At 39.7% G+C, this 24207-nt stretch overlaps 2 protein-coding genes across 5 annotated transcripts in view; one reads left to right on the forward strand and one right to left on the reverse strand.

Moving 5' to 3' along the window:
• cln8 (CLN8 transmembrane ER and ERGIC protein) overlaps window positions 1-24207 on the reverse strand; it is a 128429-nt gene that overhangs the window by 16003 nt on the left and 88219 nt on the right. The gene's annotated exons all lie outside the window — the stretch shown is intronic.
• On the forward strand, window positions 11389-13544 carry LOC129418300 (uncharacterized). Its single transcript, XM_073869463.1, has 7 exons — window positions 11389-11959; window positions 12075-12151; window positions 12262-12442; window positions 12523-12771; window positions 12921-13092; window positions 13174-13322; window positions 13408-13544. Exons 1-7 carry the CDS (start codon window positions 11794-11796, stop codon window positions 13470-13472), a joined length of 1059 nt encoding a protein of 352 aa, XP_073725564.1. The 5' UTR covers window positions 11389-11793; the 3' UTR covers window positions 13473-13544.

Here is a 24207-nt window from a genome sequence, read left to right on the forward strand (position 1 = left end):
AATAGGAACTTATGAACCAAAGAATTATACAACCCACATGACTAATTCTAGCCATAATATACATATACAAGTTATATCCAGATAATGAGATGAGTGGCAGGATAATACACATTAGGGCTGTCACTTTTTATTCGATATTCGAATATGCATTCGAACATGACGTGACATATCCGTATTCGAACCAGGCCCGGTACTAGGCTTGTTGGACTGGGGGGGCAGTCAGGATTTTTGGGTGGGCAGCCATTTCTCGACTAAAACGATTCATACACTAAAATTATGGATGTTTCAATCCAATATTATTTTGCATATGTCTTATAATAAAAGGCCATTTATATGTCATTTTGCACGTTCAAATTTTAAAAGTAGATGCAATTAGATTAATGATTTATAATGTTATAATGATTACACTTAATGTAGTTTTACACATTAAGTCACAGTTAATGAAATCAGGCAAGCAGGTGATATGAATACAAAGCTGTACATATAGCTATATTTTATTAATGTTTACACTGCATTTAATCTATTATTTCACTTATAGATAAATTAAAGCCATTCTTATACCTATACCCAACATATACCTTTATTCTAAATAAACACTTGTTAGGAACTTTATTTCCACTTCTCAAACATTTTCTTCATTTAAAATAATGTATTTTCAATGTGATATATGTGATAAGCTGTACTGTCATTAATTCCTGACCCTATCATACATCCTGCTGCAGCAACCTCAAATATCACAACAAAGCACAACGCTTTAAATAATATATTTTGAAACATCATGTAAGCAATTTGACATGCATGACAAATTCGTCAAAGGTTATCCTGTTTGCCTAACAGCACCAGACAAAAGCACAAGCCCTAAAATACTGTAAGTGTGATTTGCGACGAGACCAAAGATAAATCACACTGCTTTGTTCATAACACAGCAAATCAGATATTATAATACAATGCAACATAATAAAATACCACGTTTTACCTTACGATGACCTTGCGGGGTGAAAGCTCCTCTTGAACTTAAAAGTCTGTAGATTTTTGCGTGTGAAGTTTTTCTCAAACGCGAGCTGAATGAGCTTACGAATGACGATGACAAAACCGCTAAAATGTGATTTTAAAACTGCACGCGATGCTCAGCTGTTACAATACTGTATATTTACTGTATAACCATCTTATATCATTTATATCTACTATATAGTATGCCACAACCAAACTGCATATTCTAATTTTAATAAACAGAACTACGTCTAAAACAAACACATTAAATGCTGCCGGAGACTTGCCATTGGCTGTTGTATTTGAATGAATAAATAATGAGGTGAGTCTAAGAAATGATAAGGTGCTATTTTGGTCATGTTTTACTATAAAAAAGTTTTAATTTAATATGTGTTGGTTTATTAAGTTTATGTAATACTAAATTTAATTGTTTATGATATATATTTTAAATATGCGTTTTATTTTTGAGTTACCGTCATAGAGAACAGTAGTACTGTTCCTGTGACTTAAATACTGCTGAAAAGACCTCCAAGCCTTGAATAAGCTAAACAGACGATAGTGGGTGGGAGCTGTAAACGCTAGCGCTTGCCTAATGGGTATATATTTTGTTTAAAGAGACTCCGTTATTTTAAAGTTGGCTGGACATTTTTGGGGGGGCAGAAGGAAAATCTGGGGGGGCAGAAGGAAAATCTGGGGGGGCAATGCCCCCCCCAGCCCCCCCGTAGACCCGGCCCTGATTCGAACTATAAATAAACCATCCGGTTTTTAAAATGCCATTTTTAGCGCATTTTTTTACAGTAACACCTCATAATAGAAAGGAGGCTGAGAGTGAGACCGACGACAACTGTGCGCAGAGGGAATCAAATAGGACCAACATGAAGCTAATGTGCATGTCAAGATAGAATTATAGTTTGTATATAAAATTACATTTTTGTTTATAGTGTTAAATATTATACCAGATTTAAAAGCTTGTGTTAATACGTTCGCATTATGAAATTAGCATGTATGAAGATAATTTCATCATTTTTACAACGCAATGTAAACTTTATATTAAACAACAACAGCATTTGTCTTGTAAACGGATTTTAAATGATCATGTGCTGACTGTCGCGCGTCAAATAGACGACAGAGTCAAGTGAAATCTGCTTAAGCGGTAAGTTTAATTTCATCTCAAATATCAAATGGTTTGCGCTCTCTATCATTAAAAACGGTCAAGCAGACAGCACGCGCAGTAATGCACTTGTCTATGACTCCTCACAAACGCGCGAGATAGTCTATATGTGTGCTTGTTGTCAATGAGATTTCTTCTCACAAACACGCTCAAGCGCGGGATGTGTGTGCTTGTCAATGAAGGGCATTATATCCGCGTAATTCAGCGGAGTTTTCCGCCGAAGTCTGCGGGCTCGGATTTCGTTTGGGCTTGGCTATATGCCTTACTCCTGCTGCTGTTGTCACCTGTTCTGAGCCGTGGTTATTTATAAGTTGATAGCCTGCTGTGTCAAGCATTAAGTAAAAAAAGTAATGCAGACAGCCATGTTTATGACTGTCACTGTTAATAACTTCTCCATTAGGTTTTTTTTTTTTTTTTTTGATGCGCGGGGGGCACCTAGATATTCGAATATATTCGGATACATTGCATGATATTCGATATCCGTTCGAATTTGATTTTTCTCAAAAGTGACAGCCCTAATACACATTGTATCCTTTACACGTTTCTTGTCTTCTATTCAGTGTTCCTTAACTGGGCACTGCTATACAATACCTTTACTCTCATCTATAATGATTTGGTGTTAATGTAGATTAGAAGTTCTCCCGTTCTCTCTCTCATCTCTGCCATGTCTAATTTAACATGCGCGGGCGCTCCCGCGTCTTCTCGCGGTTCTGAGGCATGTGTTGACTTTTCTCGGGCTGCGTAGACTCATCGGTAGATTCAACTGAGCGCAAGGTGACATAAAACTTTTACGCGTCATGCAAATTTGTGGTAAAAACCCGTTCGCACATTCCGTAGTTTTATCACGCAGCCCGCACATGCGCAACTACTTCGTATTTCTTTGCCACTAAATGATCTGCTCAGTTAACACAGTGTTTGAGTTCTCCTCCATGTGTCTCTATGCAACTGACTGGATGGGGCGGAGCCACGTAACCTCACACGCGGTAGTATGTTTTAAAGGGAAAGTATTAACAGGATTAAAAACTGAAATAACCGACATGATAAAATAGGGTCGGTTAACGTTTCTGAATTTCGGTTTCTGTTATTTTTCGATTAATCGTGCAGCCCTAGTCATTCATCATTTTCAGTTTCCCCTGAGATGGGAGGAATACAGATTTCAATGATGTAAAAATCGTCATTTTGCGTCATTGAAAGAAGGAATTGCTATATCTTTGTCGAGGGTGTAAGACTACAAACCCTCTGTCGTTATTTTTCCAGGGGGGGCCATGGGTGGGACCCACCCACGCCACAGACCTATTACAGATTAGTGGGTGGGACTTACGAAAATAAATGATACAGCTGCCATCTTTTTGGAATCTAAGCTAAAAGATGCTGTGGAGCCAGGCTTGATGTTTTCCAACAATGGTGGAAGGTTATCAATATGATGTGGAAGAGGGTGATTTCGAGGCTATCTTTATGAGCCACAATACGGGGAAGAGCAGGTGAGGCAAATGGAGGAACAGGAGGTAGAAGACCGAGGTAGAAAACCTGCCTGTAGAAGGTAGAAGACAAGGTAGAAGACCTGCCTGTAGCAGGGGAGGAGCCTGGACTGACTCGAGCTGGGAGGGACTGGTTGTGCCTGTGCTCTTGCTGTGCACCTACGGACACAGAAATGGAGTCCGTCTGCGGCAGAGAATTTCAAAGATGCCAGTTTCTTCTGGATGAAATTTCTATATCAGATGAGGATATGGACGTTTGTGTGGTGAACCACCCAAGCTTCGCACCGCATATGGACAGCAGCGTTCTGGATACATATTTTAGAATACCAAAGGTCAACTTTGGTGACAGCCAAAGCCTGCAGGGACAAACGGACGTCTGACTATAAAGTAAGTGTTTCTATTTTATTTGGGAGTGGCTCGCAAAGCTGTGCATTGTGGGAGTTGTTGTCTTCCATACAAATGCGCCCTAAAGTCACTTTGTGTCTTTTTTTTTGTTAAATAGGCACCACAATTACATTTTGACTACAAATATTACCCACTTTCAATAAGGATTAATGTTTCCATGGGTGAAATGTCCCTTTAACGGAAAAAAATAACATAACTTATTAACTAGATGCAGGTCCATGTGAGGTGGGATAATCAGAAGGGTGGCACACTGCAGATACTGGTCTGGGGACAGACCTTCACCCTCACCACCTGAGGAGACAGCAAACAAGAATTTGAGGGTTATACAGCAGCGTGATAAAAGATACAACCCTCTCTCTCTCTAACACACATGCGCGCGCGCAGCCTACTTACATGTCCCTGTTTTCAAGCGCAAGTTCAATCCTTAAACATCCCCGGTGTAAAGACATGCAATGCCACACTTCACATTGGCTCTTGCACAGAAGCATCCTCGGTAGGGCTGGGACAACGCGTCGACGTAATCGACGACGTCGACGCAAAAAATACGTAGACGCAAAATATGCGTGTCGATTCGTCAGACCCAAAAAGGCGGCTCTGTAGCAACAGTGCTGCAATCGTTTCTGCGTGGGTTCTGCTGCGCTGCTCACGCTCAATTATGTGAAAGTGCTTTGTTTATGGTTTAAATGCTCGTGGATTGACGCGAAAAAGTGTCATTTTTACCATAAAATCATGAATGTGAAGTGTGTTTAAAACAGTCATGATTTTGAGCAATTTAACAGAAAGCAATGAAATATGTCACTGTTGCCAGAAGACTGCGCTTTCATTCACTCTCTGTCCAGCAATAAATGAGTCCTAATCTATCTTAACAAACTTAAGAGAGAGATTTAATAATATATGTGCTTCTTAAGTCTATAATTGTGTTTATATCTGTCATTAAAGGCGGAGTCCATGATGTTTGAAAGCCAATGTTGATATTTGAAATTACCTAAACAAACACGCCCCTACCCCAATAGAATCTGGACCTTCTGTTGATAGACCCGCCCCACACATACGCAACCCGGCATTTTATTTGATTTGATTGGCTATAAGTGTGTTTTGGTAGACGGCCCGTCTAATTTTCCAAAGCGTTTTTCAAACATCGTGGACTCCGCCTTTAAATGAACTAGAACAGGACGAAAACAATGTGGATTAAACAAATCAAGTTATAAAAGTTACACTGACCATCAAAAGGCACATTGAAGAGGTTTTGCTCATAAATGCATGTAAAATAAAGTAATTTGAACTTGAGATTTTTATACTGTTACTAAACTGCACAGTATGAGCTGCAAACGCTTTACTGAATGCTCCCTCTGACTAAGAATGCATTATTTTGCACTTGTATAGTCTTTTTTATTTTGAAATTTTAAGAGCAATGAACATATATTGTAATGTTTACATTGAGATATGTAAATCAACATGTATAAATTGCTATTAGTTAATTAATGGGGAGATAATCGAGAATCGAATCGAAGTCGAATCGGACTGATAAAATGAATCGTTAGATTAATCGATGCATCGAAAAAATAATCGCTAGATTAATCGTTAAAAAATAATCGCTTATCCCAGCCCTAATCCTCTGGCATGCATGCTTTTCTTGCAGTGGCAGTATTTGCTCTGTTTGAGTTCAGAAGGTTTTGCCTCTTTCGGCATCATGGTTGCCACCAATTTGTCTCCCAAAATCAGTGGCAGCTGGTTAGGTTGGCTGAACTATGTGTGCCCGCTTACACACAGCCAACTGATGCAGGGATCGGCGAAGGTGTAATTGGAAGGCATCTTCAGTTGGTCAAAGGCAACGCATGTCTCCTTTGATGCTCACAAAAGATGGGCTTGAAGTGCATCTAGAGTACCACCAAAGTCACTCCTGTCATAGTGACACCATGTAACGTCATGCTGCTGTTATTACCTTTTCCTGAACATCCCGGCTTTCCTCAGATCACCGTACCTGCACAGCGACAGAATGTCTGTCTGTCTGTCAATGTTGTGTAGGCCCACCTTTTTCCTCTTCTGTACGGATAGCTCACTGTGTCACATTCGGCAAGTATGTAGGTGCTGAGGAGAAGGGATGTAACCTCTGAAGCAGCAGCATTATACTTCCCTGTCAGAGCTTCTATGGTGGCATGAACAGGTAGGAAGATATCCATCGTTTTCACCCACAGCTTCTGCAGCCCATCCATGTGTGTGATGTAGTACATGCACATCATGATCACATCTGTGTCAGTTGCAACAACTACAGCTCGTTCGTGGTGCAGAATTTGTACGGAGTATGCAATGTGAGCAAACATCCTGGTATCTGCCTCCTCAAGTTCTGGAAGCTCAACCTGACAATCCAATGACAAGGGGACAGTGCGACCAGGATCACAAAAGATTCCACCAAGAATAAGTGTGCATCCTGCAGGAAGGAAAGGAAACAAGGCAGACTACTTGGCTGCATTCAAGACAGCCCTTGGCAGCTCATGGGGGGAAGTGGACAATCTAACGCCATCTGACAAGCCTGTTGTAATGGTAGTAGATGCAATGGCATTCATTCAAGGTTACTAACATCTTGGGAGCAGCACCTTTCATGAACTGCAAGGAAAGTACCCGAGGAAGCTCCTTGGAATCCTCCCAGACAAGTGTGACTGCATCCACTTTGTTAGTGATCGATATGATGTCTATCCTGCTGAAAGTCTGAAAGGTGAGGAACGAGAGAAGAGGATGAAAACCTGCCCCAGCAAAATGAAGGAGTACAAGCCACATGATACTCTCCCTATACCTGTATGGAAAGGCTTAATTTACAATTCACTGAATAAAGCTAACCTGTTGAACTACATGGGGGAAGCATGGGCAGCTCAGAACAAGTCACTTCCTGCAGTATGCACACTTATTCTTTGTGGAATCTATTGTGATCCTGGTCGCACTTTCCTCTTGTCATTGGATTGTCAGGTTGAGCTTCCAGAACTTTTCTGTGAGAAACATGAGGAGGCACATACCAGGATGTTTTCTCACATTGCATACTCAGTACAAATTCTGCACCACAAACGGGCTGTAGTGATTGCAACTGACACAGATGATCATGATGTGCATGTACTACATTACTCACATGGATGGGCTGCAGGAGCTGTGGGTGAAGACGATGGATATCTTCCTACCTTTTCATGCCATCACAGAAGCTCTAACAGGGAACTATAATGGTGCTGCTTCAGATCTTACATCCCTCAGCACCTACATACTTACCGGATGTAACACAGGGAGCTATCTGAGCTAAAGGCGAGCCTACACAACTGCTATCAAACACCTGACAGACCTTCTGCCACTGTGCAGGCACGGTGATCCTGAGGAAAGCCTGTATGTTCAGGAAAAGGTTATAACAACAGCACGGCGATACAAGGTGTCACTCTATGACAGGAGTGACTTTGATAGTACTCTAGATGCACTGCGAGCCCATCTCTTTGTGAGCATCAAAAAAAACATGTGTTGCCTGTGTGTAAGCAGGCACACATGGTTCGGCCAACCTACCCATCTGTTTGTGTGTGTTAGAGAGAGAGAGGGTGGCATCTTTTATCACGCTGCTGTATAATCCACCCTGTCGTTCTTGTTTGCTGTCTCCTCAGGTGGTGAGGGTGAAGGTCTGTCCCCAGAGCAGTATCTGCAGTGTGCCACCCTTCTGATTATCCCACCTCACATGGACCTGAACCTAGTTAATTAAGTTATGTTATTTTTTCCGTCAAAGGGACATTTCACCCATGGAAACATTAGTCTTTATTGAAAGTGGTCATATTTGTAGTCGAAATGTAACATACATTTCAAATGTGGTGCCTGTTTGACCGAAGAGGGACAGAAGGTGACTTTGGGGCGCATTTGTATGGAAGACAACAACTCCCACAATGCACAGCTTTGCAAGCCACTCCCAAATAAAATAGAAACATTTACTTTATAGTCAGATGTCTGTTTTTCCCTGCAGGCTTTGGCTGTCACTTCCGGTTGACCTTTGGTATTCTAAAATATGTATCCAGAATGCTGCTGTCCATATGCGGTGGGTGGTTCACCACACAAACGTCCATATCCTCATCTGATGTAGAAATTTCATCCAGAAGAAACTGGCATCTTTGAAATTCTTTGCAGCGGACGGACTCAATTTCTGTGTCTGTAGGCGCACAGCGAGAGCACAGGCACAATCAGTCCCTAACAGCTCGAGTCAGTCCAGGCTCCTCCCCTGCTACAGGCAGGTCTTCTACCTCGTCTTCTACCTTCTACAGGCAGGTCTTCTACCTCTGTCTTCTACCTCCTGTTCTTCCGTCTGCCTCGGCTGCTCTTCCCTGTGTTGTGGCTCATAAAAATAGCCATGAACATCAGATTCGAGCATCACGCTTTCGAAATCACCCTCTTCCATATCATATTGATAACCTTCCACCATTGTTGAAAAACATCAAGCCTGGCTTCTCAGCATCTGTTAGCTTAGATTCCAGAAAGATGGCAGCTGTATCATTTATTTTCATGTATTAAGTCCCACCCACTGATCTGTAATAGGTCTGTAGCGTGAGTGGGTCCCATACAGGGGCGTAGCAAGCTTTTCAAAAGTGTGGGGGATGGATAACATTTTAAATTTGATATAAAAACACCAGAAACACGCGTATGTGCACCTGGGATGGAATTAAGCACCACCCATGACACAAACACATCCTCTTTTCCTTCATAGACCTCTTTCTCAAACTGTAACATTCATTTTCATTGCTCACTTGTGAAACTTTCTGTGCCTCTCTCTCTCTCTCTCTCTCTCTCTCTTTAAACTGATGCCTCCAGCAACCTCATCTCCTAAACAAGGGTGCAGTGATAAAGGAATAAGGCTGTGGTACTAGCAAACCTTAGTGAAACTTAAAAAGTAATATACTAAATGAATCCAAAAATATATAATGGTAATAGGCTACTGTTGTTTAATGTTAACATTGATCAACGTCCAGCTTTCAACTTCACTTACAGGATTTCTCTTGAAAAAGGTGTCAATCTTCTCCTGCCTCTTTCTTTTCTGCTTTTCTATCTTTTTGATGCTGTGTGACAAAAAGATAGTGGTAAGCTTGAAAGTGACATGGGTCTGACAGGACTGTGACTGCTAAATTTTGTAACTTGTGCCCTGAAAAGCTTTTTCTCTGGTGGCCTAAAATAATGTAACAATTTACTGTTTTTACATTAAAAGAATATAGGCTACACTTTTCTTTCATTGTTTGCATACCTGTTGAAGAACTATGTCATCATTTCTCATTTTTTCTCCTCAACAAGCACAATCATACACAACCGGTAGTATTAACAAAGTATTCAGCTAATCAACAAACAATGCTCAAAATATCAAATCAATTGCACTAGCAATAAACCCATAAATACACTGCTAAACAATTGCAATCTATCCCTCATCCTCGTCAATTTAGCCAGCTGCTGAACAATAACCCAATTAGCATTAGTCCCAAACACATATCAAGCTTATTCAAAAACCTCAAAAGCATACATAGAGTTATTTAAGTGTTTAATAAAGTTTTTTAAACACTCATTCAAAGTCATAGATATGTATAAAGGCTAGATTGCTCAAGGCGGAGTCCCTAACGGCATCACCTGGCGGCCATCTTGCGACGGGGCGCTCGCTCACTCGTGGCATTGGGTTTGATGGTGCAGGTGCTTTTAGGTGGCCGTAACTTGCTCGATTTTCTACCGATTTTCAAACGGTTTGGGTTTTTACAAACGTTATTAACGTGGCTATAATTCTGGATGTTTTAACATGTTTCATGAATTTCTTTTTTATTTTTAGTATAGGTATGCAGTGTCATAGGTACATCTTTGACGTTTATAACAAACCAAACCGTTTGAAAATCGGTAAAAAATTAAGCAAGTTATGGTCATTTAAAGGCGGAGTCCATGATGTTTGAAAGCCAATGTTGATATTTGAAATCACCTAAACAAACACGCCCCTACCCCAATAGAATCTGGACCTTCTGTTGATAGACCCGCCCCACACATACGCAACCGGCATTTGATTTGATTTGATTGGCTATAAGTGTGTTTTGGTAGACGGCCCGTCTAATTTTCCAAAGCGTTTTTCAAACATCGTGGACTCCGCCTTTAAAAGTACCTGCACCATCAAAACTCAACGCCACGAGTGAGCGAGCGCCCCGCCGCAAGATGGCCGCCAAAATGCGGACGCTGCACTCAATTGGCCAGCAGCGCGGACGAGCCATCTAGCCTTTATATACATATCTATGTTCAAAGTAGCCTACCTGAAAAATTGAGATGTAAATAAACAAAGTTCCCGCCTCCTCAGCGCGAGGTGACGGAGCTGACTGATCAATCTAACCCACCAAGAGAGGCGGGACTTAAGGCAGAACAGCCAATCATCAGCCGTTAATACTCAAAGCTGGCGTCATGTTTGAGAGGGGAGGGGGGAGAAGGGCAGCGCAACGCAGCAGACACAGAGCGGCCAGAGAAACGGAGGAGCGACTTTAATAAGGCGTTCTTGCAAAACTGCATATAAAGTGTGGGTGTTGAACCATCTCACCCGGAAAAGTGTGGGTGTTAAAACACCCACATCCCCCACGGGTGCGACGCCCCTGGTCCCATACATAGCCCTCCCTGGAAAAATGAGTGTTTGTAGTCTTAAACCCTCGACAAAGATATAGCAATTCCTTCTTTCAATGACGCAAAATGAAGATTTTTACATCATTGAAAGAAGGAAGTGCAACACTAAAATCTGTATTTCTCCCGTCTCAGGGGAAACTGATGATGCATGACCATTCAAAAACATGACTGGGTTTCTAAAGCTACAAAGCTTAATGTAAATGGGTGAAGTATCTCTTTAAAGTTATAATAGTTGTCTTCTGAGGCAATAAAATAATTAAAGTCATTTTGCTGTATTATATTTATTGTGTGACACATTTCCATTGGGAGAACAGGGTTATGTTGAAATTAAAAAAGACCATGATGTTTAATAATGTGGACATTAACAATCATGTTATCCAGTATGTCTTTCGGACTTTTGAAAGTAGCCAAAAATTCTATTAAGGTTCTGAGCCTGTTGATGGCCAACTAGTAGTGAAATCATCACAGATTCATTGATTTTGGTTGGATTTTTATAATTTTTTTCTGCGTAATGAGTATACTGTTTGGTGAAAAGAATGGTATATTGACTGATATCATAACTTGGGGGATTAGTTGATTGCCAACAAAGTAAAGATGAAAATATTGGAAAAAAGTGAAAAAACGTCTACTTTTTTGCATTAAATTGATGCCAAATTATACAGAAATGTGTTTTAAGAGTTATTTTTTCAGTGGATGTTGTCAACACATGTGTTCTGTGTATCAGGAATGCATTTATTGACAGTTTACCCAACCCACTGAGGATTTGAGGAAAAAAATATTTTTTCACAATTTTCTGATAAAAATAAAGGGTGCATACACTAAAATGGCCACAAAATTTTTTCGCGATATTTCCGGCAGAGCAGACCCTCCAATTATTGGTTCTTGGGGTCAAAGTTAACAGAAAAAAACACACATAAAAAGTATGGCAGACCATGTCAGGTTCAACCCATTTTTGAGACTTTGGCTCCCCGACTATGTCTGCAGCCACGTATTTTACCGGAGGATCATTCATCCAAGTACAAAAGGTACACATGAAGTGTTTTGTAGTACCACACAATTTTAATTAATGATCTTTATATAATACTTCAACTTTTCTCATAGATTTGCAAGGGGATGCAATTACAAATTTTTACGTACGAAACCTTCCGGAGACATTGCAGGAGCTTCCTGGAGCCCGCCATAATCCACAAATGGAAAAGTGAGCAACAAAACCTTTTCCAGAAGTTTAGACAGAGTGGAAAGATTGGCCTCACCGGAGATATGCGTGCAGACTCACCCGGTAACATATTTCTTACATTTTTATAAGACAATGAAGACATGGCTTGAAAACTGATACAATCAGATTATTGGTTGTCTGATCTAATTGTAAAATCTAACCTTGTGTTTCATTTTAGGACATTCAGCCAAATATGGTAGTTACACGTTGATGCACACAGAGAGCAACACCATTTTGGACACACAACTTGTTCAGGTGGGTCAGCTTTTTAAAAATAAAACCTGTAACAACTTGTTTTCCATTTTACACAAGTTTGACACAAATTTCTCTCTATAATGACGGATGTTACTGTCTTGTATACCCAGAGCAATGAAGTCGGCTGGAGTTACCATATGGAGAAAGAAGGTCTAAAGAGATGTCTTGACCATCTGGAGTCCAGTGGCTTAACAGTCGATTACATTGTGACTGACCGTCACCCTCAGATACAAAAATATTTGAGAGAACGCAACATAATACAGTTGTACGATTTGTGGCATTTTGAAAACGGTAATTGATTTTTTTAACTACAGAATGAAGTTCAGTTAGTGGTCATACTTTTTTAGTAATCATTTATGTCATTTAATCAGGTCTGAAAAAAAAGCTTGAGCAACTTTCCAAAAACAAAGAGTGTGAAGTTTTGAAGAAGTGGCTTCGTAGCATAAGGAACCATGTATACTGGAGTGCCATAACTTCGACAACAGGACCAGAGAAAGTGGCTAAGTGGACATCAATTCTGAATCACATTCAGAATGTGCATGTACACGACAACCCCATCTTCCCAAAGTGTGCCCATCCAGACCGTGTGTCCAAGAATCCAAATAAATGGTTTAATCCAGGTATTTAAAGAAGTTTTTCATTGATTTTGATCAAATACAAGAAATGTATTGTTATGCCATACTATACCTTCGATAATTTATATCATTGAATGCATTTGTTAATCCATCATATACATGTAAGTTATTATTTATTTGTAATGACTATGTAGAATCGCTGGCACTCCACAAAGTTAAAAAGATTCTCTGCAACAAGAGGGTCCTTAAAGATATGGAAAAGTTAAGTCACCACTTTCAGACATCATCGCTGGAGGCTTTCCACAGCTTAATTTTAAGGTTTACACCAAAAAATGTAGTATTCCCTTACATGGGAATGTTGTGCAGGTAATACATATAAACTGTATTTTAAATTGATTTTATCGTGAACCTGTGATTGACGGGCTGACGGGAACTTGTTTTTCGCAGATTGTACCTTGCAGTTCTACACCATAATGAGAAAACTGGTCGAGAACAAGCAACAACTGCAACAGGGAAACCAGTCTACAAAGTGGTGTTTCCAAAGTCTAAAAAGGGAAAACCCATTGCAAGGCCATTGAAAACAGAGGCTACAAACAGTATGTTAATAAACATTTTATTGTAAACATTATTACAAATAAATATGAAATAAATAAAAAATTCTTCTTTACAAATGTTTTCCAGATTACGTGGATGACCTAATGAGGCTCGTCTTTGAGGAGTTTCGTCGACCCAGCACCTTTTGTTGAGAAGCTACAGGCAATTCCTGTTCCCATGCCGATTTCTGCCGAGTTCGAGAGACCCTCAAAGGAGGAAACAATTGCCCGCCATTTCTCCCGGTTCAGTCAAGAGGTGGCCGAAAGCCGACGTAGTGACCAGCCAGTGTTTTTAAGGTAACACACTGAACAAATTTAATTAATATTACAATACTGGCAATGCATGTTTATTTATATAGCCATAGATAGAGATAATATAAAAGTGTTGTATATGGAAACTATTTACAGAGAGATAAAGGTAGGTAAAAATCTAAATAAAAATACATATGAAGAGTTTGGTTCCATGAAGACATAACCTTAATGTGAATAAAACTGCAGTTAGTTTGTTTCTGATCTAAGCCTTCATAACTAAAAAAATAATAAGGTTTGCAAAATAAAACTCAATAACATAAAGATTTTAAAAACTGAGTAATCACCTTTTGGAACCAAACTCTTCATATATAATACTACATAACATGTTAGATGTGGGTGTCACGATGTCACGTTACAATTGCTATACATAGAATAAAAGGAAAACTTATAAAATTAAGAGTATATTATTATTTTACCTGTCGTACCTCTTGACAGCACAGGTTTTCAGACTCAGTGGGCTTTCTGTTACAGTTCCCACACGTGCACCTTAATAAGTAAACAATAATAAACAAATTCAATGAAACGGCACTGCTAGATTATAACGTTATTTACCACATACAAAGTTTAAACTTACCACTGAGAAACGTCCTGCTCAAGTCGTACGTTTGATTGAGTTTCCGGTTGAACGTCTTCATCGGTTTCCTCTTCGGATTCAGGCTCAAATTGATATTGGCAAATAGATGCCATGGTATTTATTTACTGTAATAATGTTCTATGAAAAGCTATAAACATCCGAAGGTGAGCTATGGGCGTTTCGTTTACAACACGCAGAACATGCGTAACAACCATTCAAAACTGACTATGTTAGTTGACCAATCAGAGCAGAGTAGGCTACCGAAAGGTGGGGTTTGGGGAAACTGAGTCTTTTGAACGGCTTCGCGCGAATCGTTTGAGGATCTCTGAGAATTGAGGTAATTTTAAAATTATATTTTGAGAAAATGACAATGTTTTTTGACCTTGCATGCATTTAAACCTGTTGTCGGGGACTTATAAACAGTGATAGGAAGCTTAGAATTAGCATCTTACTGGCACTTTAATGTACTAGCAAAGCGCGTACCCTGGTGAATTGAATGCCGCTATTCCTGCTTGGCTTGCTTTTGAACGGGATATCCAAGATTCCTCTCTTCCTGCTTTACTTTTTGCAAATACCAGACCGATTGGAAGGCATAAGAAATTAAACCCCATAGTCATGAGTTCCCTCAAGATTTGGTACCAAATTAGAAAGTTCTTTAAACTCCCTCAGATATGTTCCCTTACTCCTATAGCTTGCAATCACGCATTTCCCCCCTCCCAAATGGATAAAATCTTTTCAGTATGGAAGGAAAAAGGAATTAGATCTGTAGAAGATTTATATGTTGATAATATATTTGTTTCTTTGCCCAACTGAGACAAAAGTATGGATTACCTCCCTCTCATTTTTTTTTTTTAGATATTTAAAAGTACGGAATTATGTTAAAAGTAATCTCTCTAATTTTGAAACTTACAAACCCCATGAACACCTCTATTTCTGTTTAACTTTTGATCTTGACACTAAGGGCCTGATCTCTAGGTTTGTTGAATATTTTGTTAATTCTAGGACTCCTTCTACACAATTTTTGAAAATGTCATGGGAAAATGACCTAGGAATAAATATTTCCGAAGACACCTGGGCCGAGGTTCTCCAAGGCATTGGTTCTTGCTCTATTAGCTCTAATTTACAGCTGATCCAATATAAAGTTGTCCATAGATTGCATTACTCCCATACCAAGCTACATTCTATATATCCATCTGTATCTTCTCTGTGTATCAAATGCAAGTCCAATGAAGGCACACTGGCCCATTTATTTTGGTTCTGCCCCAAATTAAGTAAATTCTGGAGTAGTGCTGCACAATTAATCGCATCGCAATCGCGATGTCAGCCTGTGCGATTATATGACAGCAAAATGTTGCAATTATATTAAACAAATAAATGTGTGGACTTGTTAACACAAACCTTCTGATAACAGTTTGATGATTTTCCTTGCTGTTTAAAAAAAGAAAGAAAAACGAACAAAAAAGGCAGTTCATGTGTGGAATGCACGTGTGTGGTGTGCGTCGTCACTTATACCAGAGCGAAGATGGATGCAGAGGAGGTTGACAGTGATCTGGTAGCTAAAAAACTCTACATCTGTTGTATGACGTTTTTTTGGATTTAGGATTACTGACACTGAGCAGTTGCTACATCACGTGGCAATACGAAAACATTTCTAGTTTTACAAATACACATTTTAGCATTATCACTAAACTGTGTGTGGATTTTCCTTAAAACCCATCAAGTTGACTCATGATACCATTTAATATAATCGCACATCGCAATATTAGCATCAATAACCGCAATGGGAAAAATTACCCTAATCGTGCAGCCCTATTCTGGAGTGAAGTGTTTAGTTTTTACTCCAGCGTACTTAAGACAGATTTTCCCCCTGATCCACTTGTTGCTGTATTTGGTTGGGCTCCTCCTCTTGAGCCTTACAGTGGTAAACAAATCCAGACAGTTCAATATGGAATGACAATAGCAAAAAAGATCATTCTTCAGATGTGGAAAAAGCAATTTGTACCTAAATTTGAAATATGGCTCGCAGAGTTTAGTAGTGTGTTATATATGGAAAAAATTAGATACGAAATAGCTGGTAAACCAAAGAAATTCTTACAGATTTGGGAGCCATTTTTTGAATACCTGAATAATGATCACTGAATCTTATTATTTGACTGCCTTACATATATAGTGGTCGGCTGTCTTTTTCTTTATAATTTTTAGTAGAGCGCAACAATTTTAGTTTCTACATAAGTGCATTCATACAAGGAAATTAATGGAAGAATTGTTAATTGTTTTCCTTTTTTTTAAACATGTACACGTAGATGTATGTTTCTACATACTTGTTGTTAGACAGATATTTATATTTATATATATAATGTGGGTCTCAAACTGTATGTTTTCTGGTGTATACATGTATTTATTATTTTATTTATAACCTTTTTTATGCTGGCTTGGGGGGGGTTCTTTTGTATAATGTGAAAACTTTAAATAAAATATTGAAAAAAAAAACATAAAGTAATGCACATGATAATAGTTGACTATGAAGAGATTTTTAAAAGTGAAAAAGTCTAACGCACCTTTTGGTTGCTACTCATTACGGAGTTCATTACTGATAATAACCCCACATAATACTCAAATTCACAGATTCATAGTACATTTTATGCTTTAACAGTTGACTTCAACAGTAACATTTTCAGTATTTTAGCTAAGCAGTAATGATATTTATCACCTGATAAATGTCTATTTACAGTCCTGCAGTACTACAGTAAAAGTTTGATTAAATTTGTTTGCGAAAAAAAAAATTGCTCAGAAACTGATCCCAATGATTGTGTTTATTGTATCTTTATCGTTGTAGTTGTGTTATGAACTATATTTTTATTAGGGTTTCGAGCACGAAGTGCTGAAAACCTATTGTATTTGTCTGTTTTATTAGGGGTTCAAGCCCGTAGGGCTGAAACCCTATTGTATTTGTCTGTTTTATTAGGGTTTCGAGCACGAAGTGCTGAAAACCTATTGTATTTGTCTGTTTTATTAGGGTTTCGAGCACGAAGTGCTGAAAACCTATTGTATTTGTCTGTTTTATTATTATTATTTTTCCGCCTTAAAACGCATCGCCCAGCCCAAACCGTAAGTCGTAGAAACTTGCCACTTGGTCAACTGGTTGTATATTAGCAGGCTACTCAGATACAGTGAATCAGCCAAATCGGCCCATAGGTGGCGCTATAGCAATGCCCGACGCGTTGGGCATCATAACTCCTAAACCGGACATCAGACAGTCAAGTGTTTGGTATCATTGTAATCCCTGGTTCCAAACTTAAAAAATGTATATCTCCGATTTCATTTCCGGTATGCAAATGTTTTCGCTAATTTGCATAATATGCATTTCAAGCCAAAATGAACTAGTCCTAGGTTTTTCGCCTGATCGGAATCGTTCCAATGCAGGAGAAATCTGTGGAGTGAGTAGGTAAATAATTATCGAACAGAATTTGAAATTCCGCTTCAGGGTCATTAGGGGGCGCCAAAACTTAATACAGGAAGTAGCCTATCGTCACTGAAATGGCTATAACTCGTGAACGGTTTGAGATATCTTAACGAGGTTTGGTACACATATGTACTAGCTCACCCCGGGATCACAGTAAAAAAGATGCGGATTTTGGCCACTAGGTGGCGCTGTAACAGGCTTGAGATCGGGAATGGCTATTACTACACAACCGTTAGCCCGATACACCTAATATTTTGTATGGTATGTCTTTGTGCAATGTACCATGAGGGTCTAGAAGGACATTGGTGTATCTTCAAAAACATGGCCGTCGTCGGCTACTGAAGGTTGAGGACTGATTTGACAAGGTTAACAAAGGTCGATCCGAACGAAACGCACTGTGCTTCTTCGTGTACTGCTCCTGAAGGCCTGTAAGAATTTTGGTGTCATTTGGCCACTAGGGGGCGTAATACGTATTTCGGTGCCTGTATCACGTGACATTTGACGTACACAAACAAACATGACATCATATGATAGATCGGCTCATGACGAAAAACTTTGCCTCTGGAAGCGTTGCTGTCAATCAAATGGTTTGTGAGTTATTGGCGATAACCTTCAAACCTACTTTTGCGAACTAGTCCCTGGTTTTTCGCCCGATCTGAACCTAACCAAGGCTGATTGATTCTGTGGAGTGTGACTATAAATAATTATCAAAAAAAAATTGAAATTTACATTCAATCACGCAAGGAGTGGCCAAAAACCAAACTGGGTGGAGCTTAAAACATTTAAACGGCCATAACTCGAGAGTCGTTTGAGATATCATCACGGGGCTTGAATCATATTTGTAGGCCATCGGTCTTAGGCCGTGATATAAAAAGCTCGCCGATCGGACACTAGATGGCGCTATAACGGGGAAAATGGCACTAAATACTGTGCTTATGCAATGGTTACAACTTTCACGCCTATAATTTTATCTGTGGTCAAGAGATTTTCATGGGAGTTGTTTTTTTTATAATCCTGAATTTTTTCCAAGTCCTACGATACCAAACAAACCAGGTTTTGCCTTAAGGTTAGTTATGCACTGCAAAAAATGTGCTTACAAAACATGCGTGAATAACTCCGCGAGGGTTATTCCGATCGACTCGAAAACACCATAGGAAGAAATTTACTTTACCTTCTGAACAAAAAACTCTATTGGCGTTATGTTAAAATTTCCATCAGAAATGGCCGAAAATTGCAAAAAACGAAAAATTACATTCATTTTTTGTGTTTTCTACACATAAATGGTTATAACTCAGCTATGAAATGACATTTTTTTACCAGATTTGTTATGCTGATGACTGAGCAGAGTCTGAGGCAATACAAAAAAATTGTTTGCCTACACCACTAGTTGGCCTCATAATTGAACAAAACCTTTGACATTGAGTAAGCCCAATGGTCATACAATTGTTTCTTCACTAAACTAAAGTGAATAGCCGTGATACTAGCTACATGTAACACAGTCATGACCCGAGGTTGCATGCACGAGTTTGACATAGCGCCACCTAGTGGTTATTTGTTATTTTCACTTAAAAATACTGCAACCTTACATCTAAAATCATGAGTCATCATAGATTGTGCCTTTCATGGCTTTGAGTATAATCATTGGTGGATTGCAGTTCACTCCCTAGCAACCAATGAGAATACCCTAGCAACCATTTAGCAAGAGCTGTATCTCTGTATCAGAACATCTTAGAGACATGGGGTTCGGCTATTTTGACTCATTAACACTATTTTAACATTTTGTGACCCAAGTTTTGCCATTGCAAGCACCACAAACATTTCCTTCAGTGTTCTGTTTGTCAATGTTCCGTGAGAAGAGAGGAAGACATTTCACTGAATGATAGCACCTTTTTTGCTGACAACTATGAACAAGTGTGTCTGGTAGCTTACTTTTCATCATTTATTTTGTACAATGCAGCAAATCTACTCAGGCATGCCCTTAAAGGTCATAAGGTCCCAAATCGCTTGAACCCAAGCAAATGACTTCACATTAAGCAAGTGACATGTTTGTCCTATAGGTGCACGTGTGTTTAAGCATGCATAGTCTGTATGAACTGTTTCTGACCATCTCTTTCGTTTTTGTGGATGCTGGATCAGCCTTGTCGACGACGTCTGACATCTTTAATGTGCTGTCCACTGTAGGTCTTTGCGGTCTCCTGCGCTGCTGTTTGTGTCGTATATGCACGCCCGCAGCCTGTTTGAACCATTGATGACCATACTATGACTCAATGGCCTTTTAGTTAGCCATTTCTGAATTGTATGTTTCCGTATAAATCTGAATAACTAATTCTCGTTAACAAATTATCCTCATAACGTCACATTAAGGACATTACGTGTTTGTCTTATATGTGCACATGTGTGTAAGCATAAATAGTCTGTATGATCCGTTTTTGACCATCTCTTTCGTTTTTCTGGAGCGAGGTGGTCTATCATTCATTGTGTCTGTATTCGGGTGCAACTCCTTAGCCTGGTAATCGACGTCTGACGTTTTTGACGTGCTTTAATGCTCGAAACCCGGCAATTGCTGCTTGCAGCTATATTTATTATTATTTTTCCGCCTTAAAACGCATCGCCCAGCCCAAACCGTAAGTCGTAGAAACTTGCCACTTGGTCAACTGGTTGTATATTAGCAGGCTACTCAGATACAGTGAATCAGCCAAATCGGCCCATAGGTGGCGCTATATCAATGCCCGACGCGTTGGGCATCATAACTCCTAAACCGGACATCAGACACTCAAGTGTTTGGTATCATTGTAATCCCTGGCTCAAAACTTAAAAAATGTATATCTCCGATTTCATTTCCGGTATGCAAATTTTTTCGCTAATTTGCATAATATGCATTTCAAGCCAAAATGAACTAGTCCTAGGTTTTTCGCCCGATCGGAATCGTTCCAATGCAGGAGAAATCTGTGGAGTGAGTAGGTAAATAATTATCGAACAGAATTTGAAATTCCGCTTCAGGGTCACTAGGGGGCGCCAAAACTTAATACAGGAAGTAGCCTATCGTCACTGAAATGGTTATAACTCGTGAACGGTTTGAGATATCTTAACGAGGTTTGGTACACATATGTACCAGCTCACTCCGGGATAACAGTAAAAAAGATGCGGATTTTGGCCACTAGGTGGCGCTGTAACAGGCTTGAGATCGGGAATGGCTATTACTACACAACCGTTAGCCCGATACACCTAATATTTTGTATGGTATGTCTTTGTGCAATGTACCATGAGGGTCTAGAAGGACATTGGTGTATCTTCAAAAACATGGCCGTCGTCGGCTACTGAAGGTTGAGGACTGATTTGACAGGGTTAACAAAGGTCGATCGGAACGAAACGCACTGTGCTTCTTCGTGTACTGCTCCTGAAGGCCTGTAAGAATTTTGGTGTCATTTGGCCACTAGGGGGCGTAATACCTTATTTCGGTGCCTGTATCACGTGACGTTTGACGTACACAAACAAACATGACATCATATGATAGATCGGCTCATGATGAAAAACTTTGCCTCTGGAAGCGTTGCTGTCAATCAAATGGTTTTTGAGTTATTGGCGATAACGTTCAAACCTACTTTTGCGAACTAGTCCCTGGTTTTTCGCCCGATCTGAACCTAACCAAGGTTGATTGATTCTGTGGAGTGTGACTATAAATAATTATCAAAAAAATTTTGAAATTTACATTCAATCACGCAAGGAGTGGCCAAAAACCAAATTGGGCGGAGCTTAAAACATTTAAACGGCCATAACTCGAGAGTCGTTTGAGATATCATCACGGGGCTTGAATCATATTTGTAGGCCATCGGTCTTAGGCCGTGATATAAAAAGCTTGCCGATCGGACACTAGATGGCGCTATAACGGGGAAAATGGCACTAAATACTGTGCTTATGCAATGGTTACAACTTTCACGCCTATAATTTTATCTGTGGTCAAGAGATTTTCATGGGAGTTGTTTTTTTTATCATCCTGAATTGTTTCCAAGTCCTACGATACCAAACATACCAGGTTTTGCCTTACGGTTAGTTCTGCATTGCAAAAACTGTGCTTACAAAACATGCGTGAATAACACCGCGAGGGTTATTCCGATCGACTCGAAAACACCATAGGAAGAAATTTACTTTACCTTCTGAACAAAAAACTCTATTGGCGTTATGTTAAAATTTCCATCAGAAATGGCCGAAAATTGCAAAAAACGAAAAATTACATTCATTTTTTGTGTTTTCTACACATAAATGGTTATAACTCCGCTATGAAATTAAATTTTTTTACCAGATTTGTTATGCTGATGTTTGAGCAGAGTCTGAGGCAATACAAAAAAATTTGTTTACCACTAGTTGGCCTCATAATTGAACAAAACCTTTGACATTGAGTGAGCCCAATGGTCATACAATTGTTTCTTCACTAAACTAAAGTGAATAGCCGTGATTCTAGCTACATGTAACACAGTCATGACCCGAGGTTGCATGCACGAGTTTGTCATAGCCCCACCTAGTGGTTATTTGTTATTTTCACTTAAAAATACTGCAACCTTACATCTAAAATCATGGGTCATCATAGATTGTGCCTTTCATGGCTTTGAGTATAATCATTGGTGGATTGCATTTCACTCCCTAGCAACCAATGAGAATACCCTAGCAACCATTTAGCAAGAGCTGTATCTCTGTATCAGAACATCTTAGAGACATGGGTTCGGCTATTTTGACTCATTAACACTATTTTTACATTCTGTGACCCGAGTTTTGCCACTGCAAGCACCACAAACATATCCTTCAGTGTTCTGTTTGTCAATGTTCCGTGAGAAGAGAGGGAGTCATTTCACTGAATGATAGCACCTTTTTTTGCTGACAACTATGAACACGTGTGTCTGGTAGCTTACTTTTCATCATTTATTTTGTACAATGCAGCAAATCTACACAGGCATGCCCTTAAAGCTCTTAAGGTCCCAAATCGCTTGAACCCAAGCGAATGACTTCACATTAAGGACATAACATGTTTGTCCTATAGGTGCACGTGTGTTTAAGCATACATAGTCTATATGAACTGTTTCTGACCATCTCTTTCGTTTTTGTGGATGCTGGATCAGCCTGGTTGACGACGTCTGACATCTTTAATGTGCTGTCCACTGTAGGTCTTTGCGGTCTCCTGCGCTGCTGTTTGTGTCGTATATGCACGCCCGCAGCCTGTTTGAACCATTGATGACCATACTACGACTCAATGGCCTTTTAGTTAGCCATTTCTGAATTTTATGTTTTCGTATAAATCTGAATAACTAATTCTCGTTAACAAATTATCCTCATAATGTCACATTAAGGACATTACGTGTTTGTCTCATATGTGCACATGTGTGTAAGCATAAATAGTCTGTATTATCCGTTTTTGACCATCTCTTTCGTTTTTCTGGAGCGAGGTGGTCTATCATTCATTGTGTCTGTATTCGGGTGCAACTCCTCAGCCTGGTAAGCGACGTCTGACGTTTTTGACGTGCTTTAATGCTCGAAACCCGGCAATTGCTGCTTGCAGCTATATTTAGGGGTTCAAGCCCGTAGGGCTGAAACCCTATTGTAATTGTTAAGATTTTTATTATTAATTATTATTATTTTGCCGTAAAACGGAACGTGCAGCCCAAACCGTAAGGCCTAGAGACTTGAAACTTGGCCAAATGGTAGGACCCAATTTGGGGAGAGGTTGATAGAGTATCAACCCGATTGGCCCATAGGTGGCGCTATAACGATAAAAAACACGTTTATGCTCATAACTCCCACAAATCTTATCCAAATATAAAGTGTCTTATATCACTGGAATCCTTGCGTCAAGACGAACAAAACGTATATCTCCGATTTTATTTGCGCCTGGATTTTTTTTCCGCTATTTTCGATTTTGTCGAAAAAAATAAAAACGAACTAGTCCTAGGTTTTTCGACCGATTGAAACCGTTCCAGTGCTGTAATATTCCTTGGAGTGTGAATATCAAAAGTTATCAAAAAAAATTTGAACTTTCGACTCACCATCGTAAAGCCACGCCCAAACGCCCCCAATGGGCGGAGCCTCTTGGACTTAAATGGCTATACCTTGGGATTGGAAAGAGGTATTGACACCAAATTTGGTACACATATACAGGGGGCTATTCTGGGGTCACGTGCAAAAAATTGCGCCGCTTGACCACTAGTTGGCGCTATAACACCACCTCAACTTTAAAGGGCTGTAATTACAGAAATATGGGGCCGATCAACTTGACCTTTGGCACCGGTGCTCCTGGTCTAGGGTACTATCTGTGTCTAAAAGGAATTTCGCGTAGCTCAAAAAACATGGCCGCCATCGGCCAATCAAGAAAAAGCAGCTATTAGGCAGGGTTAACGGAGGCCGATCGAAACGAAACGTGGTGGGCCTGTTTGTCTCTTGGCCATGAAGGTCTGTGCAGAGTAAGAAAAAATTCGGCCTCCGGGAGGCGCTATCACGTTTTTTCAGTGTTTAAGTGATTGTGTATTATGCAGTGTTTTAGATATCAACAAGAT

The sequence above is a fragment of the Misgurnus anguillicaudatus genome, chromosome 7 (genome assembly GCF_027580225.2).
Source record: "Misgurnus anguillicaudatus chromosome 7, ASM2758022v2, whole genome shotgun sequence".
NCBI classification, from domain to species: Eukaryota; Metazoa; Chordata; class Actinopteri; order Cypriniformes; family Cobitidae; genus Misgurnus; species Misgurnus anguillicaudatus.

What these genes read in the sequence shown, in the direction of transcription:
- LOC129418300 (XM_073869463.1), top strand. Translation starts at nt 11,794, where the DNA reads ATGCAATTACAAATTTTTACGTACGAAACCTTCCGGAGACATTGCAGG. An exon ending in TGGACACACAACTTGTTCAG is followed by an intron (nt 12,152 to 12,261) that starts GTGGGTCAGCTT and finishes TTGTATACCCAG; the next exon opens with AGCAATGAAGTCGGCTGGAG. An exon ending in TACATGGGAATGTTGTGCAG is followed by an intron (nt 13,093 to 13,173) that starts GTAATACATATA and finishes TGTTTTTCGCAG; the next exon opens with ATTGTACCTTGCAGTTCTAC.